The following is an 18929-nucleotide window of genomic DNA, read 5'->3' as shown; positions in this document are numbered from 1 at the left end:
AGGGGGCAAAAATTATCAGATACTTGTTAATATTTTGCAAAAATTAGCAGTTTGGGTCTGCACAAAACTCTCTCAAATGCATACGGGAATCATTCCCGGTAGGAAACCAGATATTCTATCCCTTGGAAGTTGGAAATAACCTAAGAATTACCAATGAGAATCCCTATAGTGTGAAAAAAAGGGCTGAGTTCCAGCAAAAAGCGCAGGTCGTTAACTATCATAATTCCAAAATGGTGGCTTTAAGCTCAAAGTTGGTTTATAGTGAGAATTTTAGGATTCGTAGCAAAAATTTTAGAATTAATAGCTAGAATTTTCGGCATGGGGTTAATTTTAAATGAGAACTTGGCAGTTTTCTGGAAAAATGTTGGTCTTTACAAACTACAAAAAGATGGGTCTTTCTATTTGATCTCTTTGAACGTTAAAATGATTTGTCAGTAATTTATTGTCTTGCATGGTTACACCAGATTTCGACGTGCCACTCATGTCACACCAAAATCATACCTGAACTTCATCGGTGGTTATAAGAATATTTATCAACAAAAGCAACATGAGTTGGGCGAAGGGGCTCACCGCATGGACACTGGTTTGGCCAAGCTTGAGGAGGCATCTCATTCAGTTGAGATTTTAAAACAAGACCTGGCTATTATGGAGCAAGAGCTGGCTCAAGCCTCCCAAAAAGCTGAAACTGTAAGTAATTACAAATTTGGAGAAAAAACTTGGAATGTGCTACGGTTTAATTGTCGTTTCTGTATTTTAGAACAAAGATTTTTTTGACTCTATTATCTCAATCAGTTGTTCTTTATAATCATAAGTGGAAGTGGAAATAAAATACACAGGTATGTTATGGTAATGAGAATATTTCAATAGAGGTTGATAATGGTATGCATGTCTAAAAAGTGAAGCACTGGTATCAATTAATTTTTTTAAAAATCTTGCAGGTTTTGATTGAAGTCACAGAGCGAGCCATGCAAGCTGAGCGAGTAAAGAATCAAGTGATGAAAGTCAAAGAGAAAGCTGAGGCGCTTGTTGAATGCATTGCAATTGAGAAAGGTCTTGCAGAAGAAAAATTAGAGGCAGCCAAACCAGCACTTGAAGAGGCCGAAGCAGCCCTGAATACAATTAAACCAGCACATATAGGTAAATTCCAAATGGTTTATTGTTTTATCATGAAAGGACAGATCAACATACTGATAAAGTAATTCAAAAGGTTTCCTCCTCCAACTTCTTGCTTGCGAAATATCAATATGTTAAGAGAAAATTTGATGAACAATGTAGGAAAATTTCTTGGGATGCTCATGGAAAATCTGTAGGAAAGCAAGAATAGTACAAAACATAAGATGAGGCCCATGCACCCCACTGAATTTCAAAAATTCCTAAGTGATAGTTAATAATTAAGTGAAATCAACCAATGTTTCTTCAGGATTTAAAAAATAATTCTTTGATAGGATTTTTTCCTCACAAATGATGTATGAAACACATTCAATTCGTCGCCTCCTGTATGCAGAACCAATCTTGTCCTTGCTGTCGAACTATTTTTCCAAACATATTATTTTCTAATGGGAGAATCGTCGCAGGAATTAATCTGAGAATTTCAGAATGTATTTTTACAAAAGTAAAGAAAAGTCACCAGAAATTTCAGGAAAATTCATGCGACAGTTTTTCTTTGAACAAATAAAATTTAACTGAGAATACCGAAACAGCGCAACTGAGGTACAATCGTGCCCTCAGTAGGCACCAAACTGTTTGACTGATCGCCGCAGAAATTGAGAATGAGTTATTTTAAACATGATTGGTTTACAGTTTGCAATTAGGAATTACAATATCTGGCTTATCCGTGAAAACACTTATGTGCAGAAGGATACTGATGGTACTTATGTTGTTTTTAAACTGGGCCAGAAAGTTCCTAATGGCAAAATGTAGTCCAATTTATCCCTAAAATCTCATTATTCGAAGTATCATAGGTGACTGTTTACTTAATACGTATTATCATTCATTTTTAACAAATAATCGATTTGCTACCTGTAATGCAGGTCTTTGTACCTCAGACCGTAGAAAAATTTCACTGTGTTTTTTCCTGTGTAATTTTTCAGCAACTGTGCGAAAACTTGGACGTCCTCCCCACTTAATCATGCGTATAATGGATTGTGTATTAATTCTGTTCCAACGTAAACTTCATCCAGTCATAGGAGATACTGCTGCTCCTTGTCCAAAACCATCATGGGCTGAGTCTCTAAAGGTATGTGTAGCCACCATGTAATTTTGCAAAATCTGAGTCTATATGATGTACAGTTGCAGAGTTTTTCGTCGTTTTTATCTAACTTGTCACCTCAAAGAACTGTTATTATTAAAGTGACTCATCTTAGTGAAGGTTTAAATAAAGAGGTAAATTTTTGAAGGAAAATATTTCAGTTAAACTCAAAAGATAAAAAAAAATTAAATATTTTTGGTGGCAATGAGTTCTTACGCATTTGTGTTTACAGCACCATGAAAACACACAGAAACAAACAATTTTATAATCTGTAAAACATGGTTAAAGATGTTTTCAGCCTAATGTGTACTTTCTTGACTGTAATTATCTGTGGTATATAATGTCAGCTTGGTGGTGTCGGCCTCCTAAGCCTAACAGGGCACCACAATAATGAAGAATTCTAGCTTTTAATATTTTTAGAGGGAAAAAAACTGTCCAGTTAACATCCTGGGATGTTAAAAATCTGTGTGACAATTTTGGAATGTTGCAATGAACTCTCTAACTTTTAAAGTAACACTCTAAACATTTTGAATTGACAACCAAAGCATTCGAATCAACATTCCTAAGTTGTCGCTCAGATTTTTAATATCCTTTCATGTTAAGTTAGCAACTTTTCTTTTTTTTTGACAGGTTGGAAAAATGTTATTGTTTGATAGTCCTAGAGCTTACTTGAGACCCCAAGTTTGTACCCCTATTTTGTTTTGCAGATGATGGCCAGTACGACTTTCCTTCTCCAACTCCAGAACTATCCCAAAGACATAATCAACAATGAAATGGTGGAGCTCCTCCAGCCATATTTTGAAATGGAAGACTACAATATGGATACGGCTAAACGCGTCTGCGGTGATGTTGCTGGACTTTTGTCATGGACAAAAGCCATGGCCTTCTTCCACAGTGTCAACAAGGAAGTTCTACCACTGAAAGCAAACCTCACCCGTCAAGAAGCACGACTGAAAGTTGCCATGGAGGACTTGAATAATGCAGAAATGGAGCTGGCCGATCGGGAATCTGCACTTAATCAGGTGAAAGCGCAATACGATGCTGCAGTCTCAGAGAAGCAACGCTTGACGGACGCAGCTAATGTTTGTATCCGAAAGATGACAGCAGCCACAGCCCTCATTAACGGCCTTGGTGGAGAGAAGATTCGCTGGACGCAACAGTCTAAGGAATTCAAAAAGCAATTAGGTCGACTTGTAGGTGATGTTGTGTTGGCAACAGGCTTCCTCTCTTATTGTGGTCCGTATAACCAAGAGTTCCGTGCAGGTTTGGTGAAGCAATGGATGCAAATTTTGAAAACTCGCTCAATACCTTTCACGCATCATCTGAATATCACAACAATGCTAATCGAAACTGGGACTATTTCTGAGTGGACTTTACAAGGTAAGGTTGATCCTTTTAAGAACGTTCTCCGGTTTTTTTTATACTTGTGACATTCCTGGTCACTGAGAAAAATTTTTCACCGGTAATTTCTGATCAAAGTATTCAATCTACCTTTTACAGACTACATTTGGTAAATTTTCAAAGAACTGAGAGAGCCGGATTCATTGGACAAATATTGCAATACATTTATTTTTATCAAAAATTCAACTTCAAATGGACTACACTTTGCACTTTGGAACTACAAGTTCTGACTCAGTTTAGACGCAATGTTCGATTCCTGGATAGGTGACCAGAGTTTGATAGTCTCAAATAATGGTTACCTGAGGCTGATTGTTGTGTAGGGACTGAAAGAGATGATACTATAATTGAAAATGCAAGATTACGCCTCAGAAGTATTTGAAGTATTTGAAGTGCACAGAAATTGGACTGCATTTTGCAATCAGGAACTTCAATTTCTGGCTCAGCCATAAAAACACTCATGTGCATGGGAAACTGATGGTACATACGTTGTTTCTAAACTGTGCCGGAAATTGTAGCTCGTAATTGCAAAATGTAGTCCGATTAAAAATTCAGCATACCAAAGGTTTTACTCATACTACTGTTCTCATATAGCTGTCATAAAGAAGATAATTTAATTCGGTTTGCAGGTCTACCTAATGATGAACTCTCAGTTCAGAATGCATTGATTGTGACCAAGTCAAGTTCGTATCCCTTGTTAGTTGACCCCCAGAATCAAGGCAAGATGTGGATTAAGAATAAAGAAGCATCCAATGAGCTCCAAATCACATCACTGAATCACAAATACTTCCGAACGCACTTGGAGGACAGCCTGTCGCTAGGACGGCCACTGTTGATCGAAGATGTTGGTGAGGAGTTGGACCCTGTGATTGACAATGTTCTCGAGAAGAATTTCATCAAGTCAGGATCAATTGAGAAAGTCGTGGTTGGAGACAAGGAGAACGATGTCATGCCAGGTTTTATGTTGTACATCACAACAAAACTACCCAACCCAGCTTACTCGCCTGAAATTAGTGCCAAAACTTCGATCATTGACTTCACCGTTACAATGCAAGGTCTGGAAGATCAGTTGCTCGGCAGAGTGATCTTGATGGAAAAAGCAGATCTAGAGGCTGAAAGGGTCAGTATCTTACAGCGTGTTCATCATTATTATGTGGGAATATCCCTCAGCCTTAGCTTGCAGGATATTAGAAGCCGGCCTCTGAATTGAAGAGCTTATAGTAATTTTCTACCTTCAGAGAGAAATACTTTGTCTCTTTTTCTTTTTTTAATGAAATTTCATTCTTTAAAATACGCCAATTTTATTGTATTTAGTTGCTCATTATGAGGCGTTTAGAGTGCTTTAACTGCTTTAAGTGTCTTAACACGATTCTTGATCAGTCTCAATGACTATTATTTCATCGGTCACTCCAGGCCAAAATAGTCATAATGATCGGTGTGTTTTCATCGCATTGCAATGCAATAGATGCAGTGTCTGAGGGTCATCAAAGGAACTAATTGTACAGTAATAGTTATGTGTGTTACCAATAGGAAGCAATAACGTCAAGGCAATCGGTAGAAACAGTGGTTTAAAGCATCCCATTTCTTTTTTGCATGTTTTTTAATTCTGTATGGAACAATTTTACAATTACACTCCAACAGTGAAATTTTCAGCTCTCAAAGATAGGTATGCCATCACTTTAGTCCATCCTTGTTTTTTCTCAATCTGTATCAATCAGGTACAATCAGTGTCCATCGACAGGAGAAATCAGGAGTGGTGCAGCCACCTTGCCCCTCCCCACCCCAGATGATTGGCCAACCCCCTCTTCCTCCTATTTGACCCAGTCTGAAAGTGTACTTCACCTCTCCCTCTGTTGAAAGTTTGCCGCTTCCCCTCCCATACTTGAAAACTTAGTCGTGGTCCTCGGTACAATTCATTGCACAAAAATTACTATTTTAAAGTGATGCTTTATCGATAGCAGTGTAAAGTGCTTGCCTGAACCTGGGCTCCATTGCATGCGGAACCCTTTCTTTCAGACTGAACCCCAGTTTCATAAATGGTTTTTTGGTTGCAGGTTGCATTGTTCGAGTCAGTGATGCAGAATCAGCGCAGTATGAAAGAGTTGGAGAGCAACCTCCTTCATAGATTAACATCCACCAAAGGCTCTTTAGTTGACGATGAAGCCCTTATCCAAGTGCTCCAGGAAACGAAAACAACGGCCGAGGAGGTCAATGCTAAACTTCAAGTTTCCGAGGTCACAGAAAAGAAAATCATGATTGCGCGAGAGGAGTTCCGTGCGGTTGCTGCCAGAGGATCCATCCTGTACTTCCTAATTGTCGAGATGTCCAACGTGAACAGCATGTATCAGAACTCACTCAAGCAGTTTTTGACGCTTTTCGATAATTCCATCACCAAGTCCATGAAGAGCGTCGTCACTGAGGAACGGATTAATAATATCCTGCAGTACTTGACATTAGTAGTTTGGCAATTCACATTACGTAGCTTGTATGAGAAACACAAAGTGCTGTTCACTCTAATGCTGGCCATGAAAATTGATTGCCATCAAGGTACTCCTCTGATTTTATGGTATTAAGTAATACAATTTTTGGAATATCATCGTAAAATTGGTCCTTGTCTAAGTCATCAAGCATGGTAAATCGGTTATTGAAAAATACATTTGAATAAAGAAACAACGACTGCAGCTGTAATGACTCCTAGATTTAGACTCTAAAAATTAAACAACTTTTGAGGTAGAAATACCAATCAGGAAATCGTTTCAGTTTTTTATTAAACATATTTATTTTGTGAAGAAAACCAAAAGGTTTAGTTATTATTTAATATGATGCTCTTTACAACCTCTTGAGCTTAATAATCCTCTAAAATCAAACTTTTTATGCGCCAGTTTTGAAAATAGTAGACCTGAAAAGAGAAGTTTTCTGGTTTTTCACTCGTGCTTTATCAAAAGATATGGCATTGCTACTGTGCCTGATATGGAAAGTTTTTTTTTTTTTCTACAGCAGTTGATCAGACAGATGCGTTTGTAGGTGTCTGGCTTGATGTTTACACTCGTTTACTAATGTTTTATTTTTTTTTAAAACAGAAAACTCTACCCAGAATTTAGCTAATATGTCCTGTGCAATCCTTAGAAAATTTCCAGAGAGTCACTGAGTGTTATGTTGCTTTGTTCTCGGCTAAACAATTAAAGCACTAGGGAAAATTTGGCAATGTGAAATTCAGTGAGGCTGATTTCAGTATATTGTTGTCAATAAAATGGAATGTATACCTACAACTTACAAACAAACATTGATTTGAATACTCCAAAATTATAGAAGATGAGCCATTCTCCTGTCTCTGATTTTTTGCAACCAGATCATGTATGTGCTTTGTATCTTTACAGGTAACATCACACACGATGAGTTTCTAACGTTCATCAAAGGTGGCGCATCCTTGGATTTGAATGCAGTCACCCCAAAACCTTTCCGGTGGATTCTGGATGTGACATGGTTGAATCTGGTTGAGATTTCACGAATTACCTACTTCTCTTCAATTTTAACTAAGATTAAGCAGAATGAGCGGGAGTGGCGCGTCTGGTATGAAAAGGAGAGACCTGAAGAAGAGGAAATTCCCTGCGGGTAAACATCTTTTTCTTCTCTTGCCCTGTTTTTATCACATCGTGACTCTCAATTCTTCAGCAATGCACGATTTTGGATTTAAGAAGAAGAAAGTGAATTTATGAAATTTTTTTACCCTTGACATATTTTTCTCTTACCACAATGAACTTTTCTAAAATTGACCTCTCCAAAGATAGTGTAGTTCTCTTAAATTTGGAGTAAGTTTTGCAATCTAGAACTGCAATTTCCGGCTCAGTTCAGAATGAACGTATGCATCATTAGTTTCTCCATACACATAAGTGTTTTTGTGGCTGAGCCAGAAATTGTAGTTTTTAAATGCAAAATGTAGTCCATAGAATATTTTGCCAGCCTTTTTTCAACATTGCACATTTCTACAAACGATGCGTAAAAACTTGTATGCTTTCGATAAATTATGTTAAGCTTTCAGAAGTATTCATATTAAAATCCTTCTAATTAGAATAGATATATACTTAATTAATGAATTTGTGTAAAATTTTCAGGTACCATAAATCTTTGGACGTATTCCGTAAACTGTTATTAATTCGGTCATGGAGTCCCGATCGAACCCTCTCCCAAGCAAGAAGATATATTGTCGAATCTCTGGGAACAGAGTATGGTGAAGCATGTATTTTAGATCTTGAACGAACCTGGTCCGAATCTGAACCACGGACGCCATTAATTTGTATCCTTTCAATCGGGTCAGATCCATCGCCGCAAGTGACATCTCTGGCAAAGGCGAAAGAAATCCCACTGCGAGCGGTTTCAATGGGCCAAGGTCAAGAGCTTGCCGCACGAAAGATGATCGCTGATTCAATGCAGTTTGGTGGATGGGTACTGCTGCAGAATATTCATCTGTCTTTACCCTTTTGCAATGAGGCCATGGATGCACTCCTGGACACTGAAAACGTTCATGAGACGTTTCGATTGTGGATGACAACGGAAGTGCACACTCAGTTCCCGATAGGGCTGTTGCAGGTAGGAATTGCTCTGTTTTCAAAAAAAATTCTGCTTCACATTTATCACCCCTCTGAAGTTTGGTCAAGTTTTTTTTCTTATTTTTTTTATAACACAATAATTTATTGAGGATGTACAGATTATCTTTACTATTTTGAAGTGCCTTTAAGTATTTAATCTTAATTTATCATATTACCTACTAATGTTATTTCTGGGACTGTCCATAGGGACACTACTTAAGGATCTTCATTATTCTAAGTTATTTAGGCAATATATTCAATGGATTGTCAATCACTGACATCAGAATGTCTTTATTTAGGAGTCTGAAGTTTCCACCTCAGCAGCAGGCTATTGCAAATTTTTGAATATCGGATTTTTCTCGATCTGTTTGAGTTTTGTAACATCAATTTTTGAAAATATTCCTGTTTTTTTGGAGGGGAGTAATTTACAGTAAACTGAAACTACCATTGAAAGTATCATTTCACATGTTTCTAATTGCCAAGAATTGATTTCCACTGCATGTTTTTTCGGCAATTCTCGGTTTTCTGGGTAATGTCGGTTTTTCAAAAGAGGGTGTTTGATGCTTGGAATAAATGCCGGATTTTCATCAGTTGAAGTTTCCGCAGAATATGGGTATCACCAAGCAACTGCTTTTTCTTAACTTGAATGACCTATGATGACAACAGGTGCTTACCTACTTTCTAATTGACCTTTGAAACAATTCTTGTCTGATGATTCAAAATCGAGCTGCCTACACTTTAGCTAAGTCTGATTGTATTTGTCTCAATTTCAGATGGCGATTAAATTTACCAATGAGCCTCCACAAGGAATCCGAGCAAGCATGAGGCGAACTTACCAAAACATTACTCAGGTACTTAATCAATCAAATTAATTCTTTTTTTCTTAAGCAAGAAGCTAATTACCAAAGTTATACTTTTAGCTTTTAACATGGTTTATGGATAAATATTTGTTATTATTCAATTTCAATCTCAAATAATTTAACATGTACCTTAATGTCCCAAATATCTTTGATGAAGAATTGGCAAGTATTTGCTATCCCAACCATCGAACGAACTGCAGTTGAGTATTTTTGTTTTGAGTTGGCAACATGGTGGGCTATGTTCTGGTGGCAGTTACACTTAGGACTGAAAAAGTTATTTTCAATTCGGGATGAGGATCGAAAAATTTGAATTCAATTCGGGATAAAAATAAGTCACAGGCACTTGCAAAAAAATCATTGATGCTCACGAATACAGAATGTACTTTTTAACAGATTAGCTGTCAAAGAAATGTAGGAAAGTAGTTTTTGTACAAGAGCAAGATGTCATTATTTTTTTCAAGATGTAATTGTATGAAGAACTTTTTTATTACTCTTAGGATACGTTGGACTATTCCTCACAGTCGCAGTGGCCACCATTGCTGTATGCTGTGGCATTTTTGCATACAGTTGTTCAAGAGCGCAGGAAATTTGGACCGCTAGGTTGGAACATTCCATATGAATTCAACCAAGCTGATTTTGCAGCTAGTGTACAGTTCATTCAAAATCACCTGGATGACATGGACCCAAAGAAAGTAGGTTATTTTCTCTTTATAGAATATAATACTACTTTTGTTTAAAGTAGGAGTTACTCAATTTTTCTCTACACTTTCTACTTGAAGTTTTTCGGCCACTCCTTTTTTGCGACAGATTTGTCTGCAGAGAGTTTAGCTCTTTGTAGAATCACGATAGATTATCAAAATATTTTGAGAATGATCCATTTGAGCATTTACAAGTTAAGTGCAATTTAGGTCTAGTTATTTTTACTGCGCACCAATTAGCAATCATTATCCTCGTTTTGTTTTCCTCTTAACTCTGAAAAATCTGGACACATCTGAGTAAGATACTTTGAATAACTCAAGATAATCTGGCTACATCATGATCAGTAAATCTAAAACAATGGCTTTAAAACAATTAAATGTGATAAGTCAAGATACATCTGGACAAATTGGATCACACACATCAGAATGAATCCGAAAATTCCGAGAGCCTCGAGCATTTTTCAACTGCAAAGCACAAGCAAAAGTGAAAGATTTGATTCAATTCATTAAATACATATGTTGATTTGTAAAATTAAACTAGTTTCAATTTATTTGCGCAAGCCATCGGGAAATTTAACTCACAGTAGCAGGAAAATCCAAAATGAAATTTTAGGAGGCACCCAGTAAATGAAAAACTACTCCATAGTAGTTCTTGGAGACTGCTTTAATTTTTTTTCTCTGTGCGAATAAGAGATTTTAGAACACTGCAAACAAGATATGTGGTTTGGGGTTCTCACTGTTGAAATAAAAAATAACATTCATTGTTTTTCAGGGCATTTCATGGCCAACTGTCTGCTACATGCTCGGAGAGGTTCAGTATGGTGGACGGGTAACAGATGACTTTGACAAACGATTACTCGTAACCTTCACTCATGTGAGTACCCGTTTTTCTTCCTTTTGATTTAAATTCGTAATTTTACGCAGAATCTTAAAATATATTTAAGTATCTCCTCTAGTCTGACTTCAAGTAAATTTTTAACTCTGATAAAAATTTTAAGAGGCACTGTTATTGGAATGATGCTTCAATAAATGCTGCACTGCTATGATTTTCAAAAATGCGTCGAATGAAAAATTGTATTCTCTTTTCCTTCATGCTTCTTTCTCATTCCATTGCACCACCAAGACAGTTACAGATAACGAACAAGCCATCCATCATGTGTTCTTGACAACAAATACTTAATAATATTTACAAATTATTCCTTGTTTTGATCAACTTCAATTCTCCACATCTCGAAGGAAACTAATATTCTGGAGTGAAGTTTGTAACAAACTTGAGTTTCAACCATGTAATAGCTTTTTTTTATCCAAAAGATGATCGGAAACGTTCAGGAACTCAGTCGTTAAGGACAGCAAGGCTCAATCGAGCCGTACACTTGACATTGCCAGACAGTCTATAAATGCGATTGAGTGAGGCAAGAGAAGACTTGAGTTGAAGAAAAATGATAATTCAACAAGGTTAATTCAGTTTTCCAGCATTGAGAAGACCTATAATAACATCGCTTTCTGTCACTTGAATTTGGATACCCATGTCACAAGGACACAAAACTCACGGATTCACAGATCAGTTTTTCTATTAAAATTAATATTTTTTAATACGTACATAATGGTCTTAGAAAACTACAAAATACGGAATCTTTCTGTTCTTTACTTATCTCTGTTTTCATTGTTTTAGGTGTGGTTTTGTGATGTCTTGCTTCGACCTGGCTTTGAATTTTATAAAGGTTACAAAGTACCTATCACAAGAAATTTACAAGTAAGTATAAGACACACCCTGTTTTAATATTAAGTGCTCAGCTATTATGCAGCATTTGTTAAAATGGGGATATCTTTTTAACTATCTTCTCTTATGTAGCATTTTGTGATATGTATGATGCCACAATTTTTTTTTCTCGTAAGTCAATTCCTCGGCTCAAAGAAAATAACTTCTCAAGTTAAGGCTGTTTGTACAGCTTAGTATTACCTTAGTAATTCCCTTTTTTTTTTTTTGCAAAGAGAATCTATATTTGTGCTCACTCACACAGCCATAGATAATAGTTCCTCCATGGAGGAGTACAGAGTTGGAAAAATTTTAAGTCTTTCCACCATTTGCAGGACTTTGAGCGCCAAGAAAGTTATTTTTTACTATTATTTTTTTATTACTCATATTAAAATTACTCTTTTATAATTATGGCAATCCTGTTCATATATTATGCCCCTTTGCTGCATGAAGAGTTGGACAACATTTTCCTTTTTTTTTAAATGAAGGACCAATCACAGCTGCTTATTAATTCTCATTGCGTACTTCACCTGAACAATTTTTGTAAGAAAAAATCGTTCACGTAGGCACTTAATAGAACAAAATCATTTTCTTTCTTTTCTGTCTACCTTTAACTCTACTTCCTTTTTCTATCTAGGGGTACATTGATTATATATCTGGCCTGCCACCAACTGATACTCCAGAAGTGTTCGGTCTGCACTCCAATGCCGACATTACGTGAGTTTTTCCCAGTTTTTATTCTTTTTATTTTAGCTCTTTCTTTCAACCTAGAGCATTAAAGTAAAAATATCCTTTGAAATTTACTGCTCTCTCTGCTATCACAGCAGATTTATAACAGTTTTTTCCATCAGTCCAATGTTTCATTTCTTTGTTGGCATTTGAAGTTGATCAAACGCTGTTTGCTTCAGGTACCAAATCAACACAGCCAAGGGTATCCTCGATACAATCTTAAGCGTCCAACCCAAAGAAGGAGGAGCGCAAGGTGGCGAGTCTCGAGAGAACGTAGTATACTCTTTAGCAAACGATATGCTGGAAAAATTGCCCAAACAGTACAACAGTTTTGAGGTGAATAAAATCATGCATTAAATCCTTAATTACAAAATTGTATCACACAAGACTGAAAGATAATTTTTAAAGGAGCTCCTTTCATATCTTTTAGACAGAAATTGTCGTTTTCCCCCGAAACAATGTAACTACATCTCAGCGCTGCAAAATATCTGCTCGCAAATTGGATCTTTATAAGGGAACTGTTGTACATTTCTACCTGAAAATTTCAGAGATTTATCTTCTGATAACACGCTTAAATCAGCAAAATTTTAGCTGCAAAAACTCTTATAAAAAATTGAATCCATTGAATTGGTTTTGCAACTTTGGAATGGAGTCTCAATCCTTCATTTAGGAAACGACAAAATGTATTCATTATCATCAATTGGGTCCCAAAAGAGCCAACTCTCAACTAGCTCCAAAAAAGATGGAAGGGTGTCTCGACTAAATCCGGTCGACAAACCTTTAACTAAATGCGATCAAAATTGTTTTTATGCAGGATTTTAAATTTGACTGTAATGTCTCTCTCCATGAATGGAAGGTGAAGTATGGTCGTGACTGTCCACCAAAAATGAGAGCTTAGTCCAACGCAAAACTTAAAATTGCCAAACTTAACTGGCACTCTACTGTTTTAGACTACTTTAAAAAAATTAAACTACTTGAAATTTATGCTGAAGGATACTCAAGAAATTTTCCATGAAAGTCATAAAATCTGAAGATTGAACTTTTCACTTAGTTGGACCAAAAATTGCTGTAGGGACTGAACATTTAGATTTTCTGATGTAAGCTTATAACTGTATTTATCAGGAAAAAAACTTTACTGCCATTGAATCAAGATATTACTAGAGTATCCTTCTTTATAGCTTATTTTGTAATAACTTTTCCCCTTTTTTTAAGGTAAAAGAAGCCTTGCAGCGAATGGGTGCTCTCCTGCCCATGAACATCTTTTTGCGGCAAGAGGTCGACAGAATCCAAAAGGTCATTTCTGAGGTTCAGCAAACTTTGTGTGACCTAAGACTTGCCATAGATGGAACGATTGTTATGAGTCAGGGGCTTAGAGATGCTCTGGACGCAATGTATGATGCTAGAATTCCTGATAAATGGAAAAAGGTACAGGTCTTTTTCACGAGACAAGTGTTTAAATTTCTAACTTTGAAACTAGCAAAAATCAGTGCGACATTCAGTAACTTTTTCTGCAGCACCTGTAGAGAGAAAAGAACTAGATAATGGATCCCTGGACAAAGTACAAATTAAAGGGCTAAAAGTTTTTTGACACATGAATTCAAACCTCCCGCTCATGAAGAAACAAAACTCCACATCAGTCAATTCATGCCTTATTTGTCGCCATAATAATTCCTCCGGCATGAAAATATGTCAACTTCAATCCTGGCGCTTTTGCTCAGTTGTTGCACAATCTTCATACTTTAAACGACACAAACTAGAGAGGGAACACTGCTTGATTAAAGAGCCCGCCACAGCTGTTGTAGAGCGCAATTTGACTCTCATAGAGTATTGTTTTTCTTGTGAGCAGGCAATTGAAATTTCCTGAGACGAATGCTTACCGAAAACGTTCCTGTCTTACCTAGGAAGTGATTTAAGAAATTTCCGTTACCTGAATCAAGTTCTACATGCAATTTGGATTAGGAAACATATAACAGCAGCTTTGAGTCGTACCTTGTCTGAATTCCATTTAGGTGTCCTGAACTCATGCTTGAAATTTTACCACAGAGTTGTATTTGAAACACTCAATTTTCAACAAATCAGTCTTCATGATAACCTCTCTATAAATTTTAGTACATGTCCGTCGCGAAATAGTGTATTCAAGACCCTTTTAAATTTGATGCTTCTAAGGCAATATCTTAAGAGTCAATGTCTCTAAGGCTCAGTAAATTTTTCCATTAACATAGTAGTATGTACTTGTAATCTTCCATCCATAGCGTATCTGCCGTGATAGCAAAGAGAGCATTATGTGCATTTCTGTATGAGCTATGATTAGCACATACTTTTATGCGTCTTGAGGTTCATCTCAGCATGCACTTACTGCTCTCTTCCCTATCACAGCAGGTATGTTTATTTGAAATAAAATCTTCTGCACTTCTAATCCATAATTATTGTAAGTCAAAATAGAACCGAAACATACTTAAATTAGAAAAGCCTTTAATTTTTTACTTTTCTAACAAGAGTCCTCGTTTGAACTTCCAGGTTTCCTGGGAGTCTGCAACTCTTGGATTTTGGTTTACGGAGCTGCTAGAGAAGGACATTCAATTCAGACGATGGTGTAATGTTGGACGACCAAACGTATTTTGGATGACAGGATTTTTCAACCCTCAAGGATTTTTGACTGCTATGCGACAAGTAAGGATTACTCTTGATCAATAGAAGAGTTTGTTGGGTCATTGCCTCATTGGTCAGCTGCTGCATGGATGAGCTGACAAATTAAATGAAACTCTCAGAATACAAATGGGAATGCTTCCTGTCTAAAATGTATAATATTGATGGCTAAAGTGCGAAACCACGTATCTCCGTTTGCAGCGTTGTAGACTTTCGGTCATACTTTATTTTCTCCTTGAAAAACTAGTCCATGTAATTTTTGGAAAAACTTCTCGATTTTTTTCTCTATTAGTAGAATATTCTTCATAAATTTCAAGCCATAAAGCTGACTTAATCCTCTTCAAAAAAAAAAACAAAATTAGGAGGAGAGATTTTGAAACACCGCAATAGAGATATGTGGTGTTGCAATTTAGCCATCAATATATGATATATTAGTAATTCATTTTTTAAATGTACTATAGATGTAGAAATTAAGGGGCACTCCATAAGGAAATATACTGAATCTGTGTAAAACGAAAGTAAACCTACTACATAGAGGTATTCACAATAAAAAACTAAAATTTTTTCGGAGTGTCCCCTTTCTCAAAGTATGGTCCAGGGAGTGGCACCTCACAAAATGACACTCTCTTGTCCACCATACCCTGCAAAAGGGAACAATCAGTCCTTGTAATGTCAGGAATATTTGTGTATTTTTATTGCAAATAATTCTATGTAGTAGTCTACTTTCGTTTAATATAGATGCAGTTGATTTATCAGGTCTATTAGGCCAGGTTCCAAATCTCTGCAATATAAGTTTATTTTTTTTAGGAAGTGACTCGTGCTCATAAAGGCTGGGCGTTGGATTCGGTTGTTCTCCAAAACTTGATCACACGCCACAACAAAGAAGAGCTGAACGATTCGCCGCCTGAGGGTGTTTACGTGCATGGTTTATTCTTGGAGGGTGCGAGTCTGGATCGTCGCAGTGGCAAACTTATAGAGTCAAAGCCGAAGGTGTTGTATGAACAGATGCCTGTCATTTACATTTATGCAATTAACACAACTGCTGGGAAAGATCCGAAGCTGTACGAATGTCCAATTTACCGCAAGCCACAGAGGACCGACCAGAAGTATGTGGGGTCCATCGATTTTGAGACTGATAATAACCCCAGGCACTGGACCCTAAGGGGTGTTGCTTTGCTTTGTGATATTAAGTGAATAGTTTCATTATATTCTTACCATAAGGAATTTTTTCATTTGCTAAGCTTTCATGTTTATGCTGTATTGTTGTTGTTGTTTATTTGGTTTGTTGGAGGCGCGTTCACGAGGCTTGCTGAGCTGCTCATCAGGCCGCCTGACGTGCCATTTGACGAGCCCTCTGTCAAGTCCTCTACCAAACATACTCTGCTGTCATGGACTAAGAGGAAAATATTTATTCATTATGAAATATTTATTAAAATATAAAACTATTAAAATGTGTGTATATAAATATTTATTTATTATATTTGGACCGCGTTCAACAGAAAGGAACCAAGCCATATCAGCTATTGCCAAAGTTAACTGGACAATTTAATTTTTTAGGAGAGAATATTTGTGCGGATTCTTTTGAAAATGTTCGGGCGTTTGCTTCATACTATGGAGAAAATCTACTGAAATCAGCACGAAAATCCGCACAACCGTTTACATGTAAAAAATTTAATTGCCCACTCATATTTGGCAGTAGCTGATGTGGCTTGGTTCCTTTCTGTCTCACGCGGTCCATTTATTCTCTCAGTCCATGTGACAGTGACGATAGGGAGAGCTTTGGTGGTGAATTCATCGAGCCCATTCTAGCTAGTTGTATGAGCGCGCCTTTAGTAGTGTAGGAAGGGGTAATAAGTATCAAACATGTAATTTTTTTTGTTGCTCCCAGAATATCTCGAAAATTTTCTACAATTTTTTCTCTTTTTTTTTGAAAAAAATATATCTATTACTCCCGCTATGATTTATTCCTGTGCACAGGGCTCATATGAATATGATGTTTTAATGTGGATGGATTATTAACTTGACCAGCTATAATAGGGTTGTATCAAAGGCTCAAAATAATTGACTGTTTCAATTTTCGCTTTCTTTTTTCCATTTTTCTTTCCATATGTTATTAAAACTTGTTTGTTTATATTTTACAAAAATATATTTTTTTAAAAAAAATCAAGCCATGCATTTTATTGCAAATCAGAGATTCATTCGACTTTTTTTCATTTGTTGGTGTGGCGAAGGAATTGTACCTAACATCTGTAAAATGTCAATAGAACTTAATGCTAACAATAGGTCAAATGCCTCTGAATACCAGGGCCGGATTTAGGGGGCCATACGGGCCGCGGCCCTTGGCGACAAACGTTGTCATTTTTTCAAATGTAGGTAACAAGAAAAAAATCTGATTCAGAAAAAAAATTACAAACGAGAAAAGGCGAAATAAATCTCTCATTTCCTGAGAGTCAAAGTATAGTAATTTCCAATTTGTTCGTCTGTCGGTGATACAAGAGACAGCGCCTTTCATTAGTCTAGTTGAGACAGAAACCAAACACGCAATTTGGCCTGGAGCGGCGCGGCGTAGAGAGTAATGATGACGAGGACTTGAGATGGAAAAGAGAAGCCCTCGGCGCGCCGGTCAGCATGGAACATATATTAGCGCCTACAAGACTCCATGAATACTTCACGCATTGCGTCAATAACAGTGCGGTCAGCAGCGGTTGGCGTGATGCGTGAAACTCACAGTGCCTACAAGACTGCATGAATACTTCACGCATTGCGTCAATAACAGTGCGGTACGCAGCGGTCGGCGTGAAACGCATAGCGCCTACAAGACTGTAGGGATACTTCACGCATTGCGCCAAACACAGAGCGGTTGGCGCGGTGGCGGAAATTACAATCATTAAACCACATTCATGTTTATTTTCTCATAATTTTTTCGTTCTTTTCTTATAAATGAAAGGCCTTGACCACACAGGGGAAGGTTTACGGAACTTAACTTTCGCGCTAAGTTCCGTGAACTTCAGCTAGTGTTGATAGGGCTTTCACAAAAAATGCGTCCAACACGAGTAAACGCGTCTTATGCACTTCTCCTCCTCCGGGACGATCACTTGATGGTTTGTATCGATGTTTCAGAACGAATGAGAAGGGGCGGTAAAATATAAGCGGCCCAGGTAAGCGGCGGCAAGTAGGTAAATCCGGCCCTGCTGAATACCCAGAAATGTTAAGTAGTCCTAAAGATAATTTGGTGACTTGGGTAAAAGTAAAACAAATCAGAGCCTTTTACTTAAAAAAAAAATAAAATAAAAAAAAAAAAAAAAAAAAAAAAAAAAAAAAAAAAAAAAAAAAAAATAAAAAAACAGGAGGATCCTGAAAAAAGTGTGTGATGGGGGAGAGTGGTATGACTCTCCGAGGAGTGACGATTCTTGTAAGCAAGGTGTCCATCGGTCCGAGAAGTCCGGAGATAGTATTAATTTTTTGAGGACGGTCCGGAAATACTGAGAAAGTACGGAAATTCCCTATTAGGGTCCGGAATTTTTTTCTTCAGGCCATGGGTGTTTTTAAAACAGCCTGGAAAACATGCAATCCGTTGCGAAATTCAAAAACGCCTTCAATTGTGGCGTGATACCTCATGCATTCCGAAGAGTTCGTATAGTTGTATCGTTGCGCCTTGGCAATGCGATGAAAGATTAATATTGAAGTAGCCTCCACGCTGGCCTTGTCGGTTGTCGGTTTCCTTTGCTGCTATTGCAGTTTTGACTGTAAAGTTATAGTATGTTCAAGCCTGCATATGCAACGAGAGGGTATGTATTCAATCGACATGAATCGAAAGAAAAATAAAAACGTGAACCGATCAACACCGATTCCATGGGAAAAAAAGTGGATCAAAATCAGTAGAAAAATTGCATTTACCATGAAAATTTCAAATTGCGACAACTCGAAAATGGGATCAGCCAAGATTTTGATTATTCGCGATTTTAAGTCTACACGTATCATAGATTCACCTTCTGCAAACCGCTTTTG

At 37.1% G+C, this 18929-nt stretch overlaps 1 protein-coding gene across 1 annotated transcript in view; it reads left to right on the top strand.

The window, feature by feature from the left end:
- Dhc1 (dynein axonemal heavy chain 1) overlaps positions 1-18152 on the top strand; it is a 58816-nt gene extending 40664 nt beyond the window's left edge. The window contains exons 53-69 of the mRNA XM_019055900.2: positions 465-687; positions 939-1137; positions 2091-2236; positions 2956-3628; positions 4276-4766; positions 5701-6193; positions 7024-7258; positions 7759-8233; positions 9006-9083; positions 9590-9784; positions 10563-10664; positions 11463-11543; positions 12184-12263; positions 12455-12611; positions 13488-13700; positions 14793-14945; positions 15729-18152. Of these exons, the coding sequence (XP_018911445.2) occupies positions 465-687; positions 939-1137; positions 2091-2236; positions 2956-3628; positions 4276-4766; positions 5701-6193; positions 7024-7258; positions 7759-8233; positions 9006-9083; positions 9590-9784; positions 10563-10664; positions 11463-11543; positions 12184-12263; positions 12455-12611; positions 13488-13700; positions 14793-14945; positions 15729-16115 (4381 nt within the window). The 3' untranslated portion in view covers positions 16116-18152. The remainder of the gene's footprint in view (positions 1-464; positions 688-938; positions 1138-2090; positions 2237-2955; positions 3629-4275; positions 4767-5700; positions 6194-7023; positions 7259-7758; positions 8234-9005; positions 9084-9589; positions 9785-10562; positions 10665-11462; positions 11544-12183; positions 12264-12454; positions 12612-13487; positions 13701-14792; positions 14946-15728) is intronic.
- Positions 18153-18929: the final 777 nt, after the last annotated feature.

This window comes from Bemisia tabaci, chromosome 2 (genome assembly GCF_918797505.1).
Source record: "Bemisia tabaci chromosome 2, PGI_BMITA_v3".
NCBI lineage: Eukaryota > Metazoa > Arthropoda > Insecta > Hemiptera > Aleyrodidae > Bemisia > Bemisia tabaci.
Note: the sequence above shows the minus strand (reverse complement) of the source record. Positions and strands in the feature narration are given on the sequence as shown.